At 64.8% G+C, this 1,205-nt stretch overlaps 1 protein-coding gene across 1 annotated transcript in view; it reads right to left on the reverse strand.

Moving 5' to 3' along the window:
• Positions 1-173: 173 nt before the first annotated feature.
• The window catches only part of LOC113979990 (NF-kappa-B essential modulator-like), a gene marked incomplete at both ends in the record, with an annotated part of 3,267 nt that continues 2,235 nt past the window's right edge, over positions 174-1,205 (reverse strand). Inside the window, one exon of the mRNA XM_027707267.1 lies at positions 174-302. Within this exon, the coding sequence (XP_027563068.1) occupies positions 174-302 (129 nt within the window). The remainder of the gene's footprint in view (positions 303-1,205) is intronic.

Consider the following 1,205-nt stretch of genomic DNA (forward strand, 5'->3'; position numbering starts at 1 on the left):
CTGAGCCTGGAGCACGGGGATGGTCTCGAAGGACCCCCAAATCCCCCCCAGGACCCCCTCACCTGTGCCCGGAGCACGGGGATGGTCTCCAGGGCCCCCCAAATCTCCCCCAGGATCCTCCAAAGTCCCCCAAACCCCTCAACGCCCCCCAGGACCCCCGAAACCCCCCTCACCTGTGCCCGGAGCACGGGGATGGTCTCCAGGGCCGCTCGCTGTTGCTCGGCCTCGGCCTTGAGGCGATCGATGAGCTCCTGCTTCAGCGCCAGCGCTGACTCGGCCGCTCGGAGCTGCTCCTGCGTCACCTGGGGGGGACAGGGTCACACCTGGGTCACCTGGGGCTCACCTGGGTCACCTCAGGGTCACCTGTGTCACCTGGGGGTCACCTGCGTCACCTGGGGCTCACCTGTGTCACCTGCATCACCTGGAGATCACCTGTGTCACCTACAGGTCACCTGAGGGGTCACCTGTGTTACCTGTGGGTCACCTGCGTCACCTGCATCACCTGGGGGTCACCTGGGAGTCACCTGGGGGTCACCTGCATCACCTGTGTCACCTGGGGTCACCTGGGGGTCACCTGTGTCACCTGGGGGTGGCATTGTCACACCTGTGTCACCTGGGGGGGACAGTGTCACACCTGGGTCACCTGGGGGTGGCATTGTCACACCTGTGTCACCTGGGGGGGACAGTGTCACACCTGTGTCACCTGGGGGTCACCTGGGGGTCACCCGTGGCCACCAAGGGGTGGCATTGCCACCTGGGGGCCACCTGTGTCACCTGCGTCACCTGGGGGGGACAGTGTCACACCTGGGGGTCATTTATGTCACCTGGGGGTCACCTGAGTCATCTGTGTTACCTGGGGAGGGACATTGTCACCTAGGGGTCACCTGGGGGTCACCTGTGTCACCCATGTCACTTTGGGGTAGCTTTGTCATCTTGGGGTTACTGGGGAGCACCTGTGTCACCTGGGGGTCACCTGGGGGTCACCTATGTCACCTGTGTCACCTGGGGGTTACCTGTGGGGGGACAGTGTCACACCTGTGTCATCTGGGGGTCACCTGGGGGGACAGTGTCACACCTGGGTCACCTGGGTCACCTGAGGGTCACCTGTGTCACCTGAAGGGTCACCTGTGTCACCCACACCCCCCCACTGCCCCCTCAGCGCAGACTCGGCCGCTCGGAGCTGCTCCTGTGTCACCTGGGGGGGG

The sequence above is a fragment of the Neopelma chrysocephalum genome, unplaced genomic scaffold (genome assembly GCF_003984885.1).
Source record: "Neopelma chrysocephalum unplaced genomic scaffold, ASM398488v2 Primary Assembly neopelma1_91498, whole genome shotgun sequence".
Taxonomy (NCBI): Eukaryota; Metazoa; Chordata; class Aves; order Passeriformes; family Pipridae; genus Neopelma; species Neopelma chrysocephalum.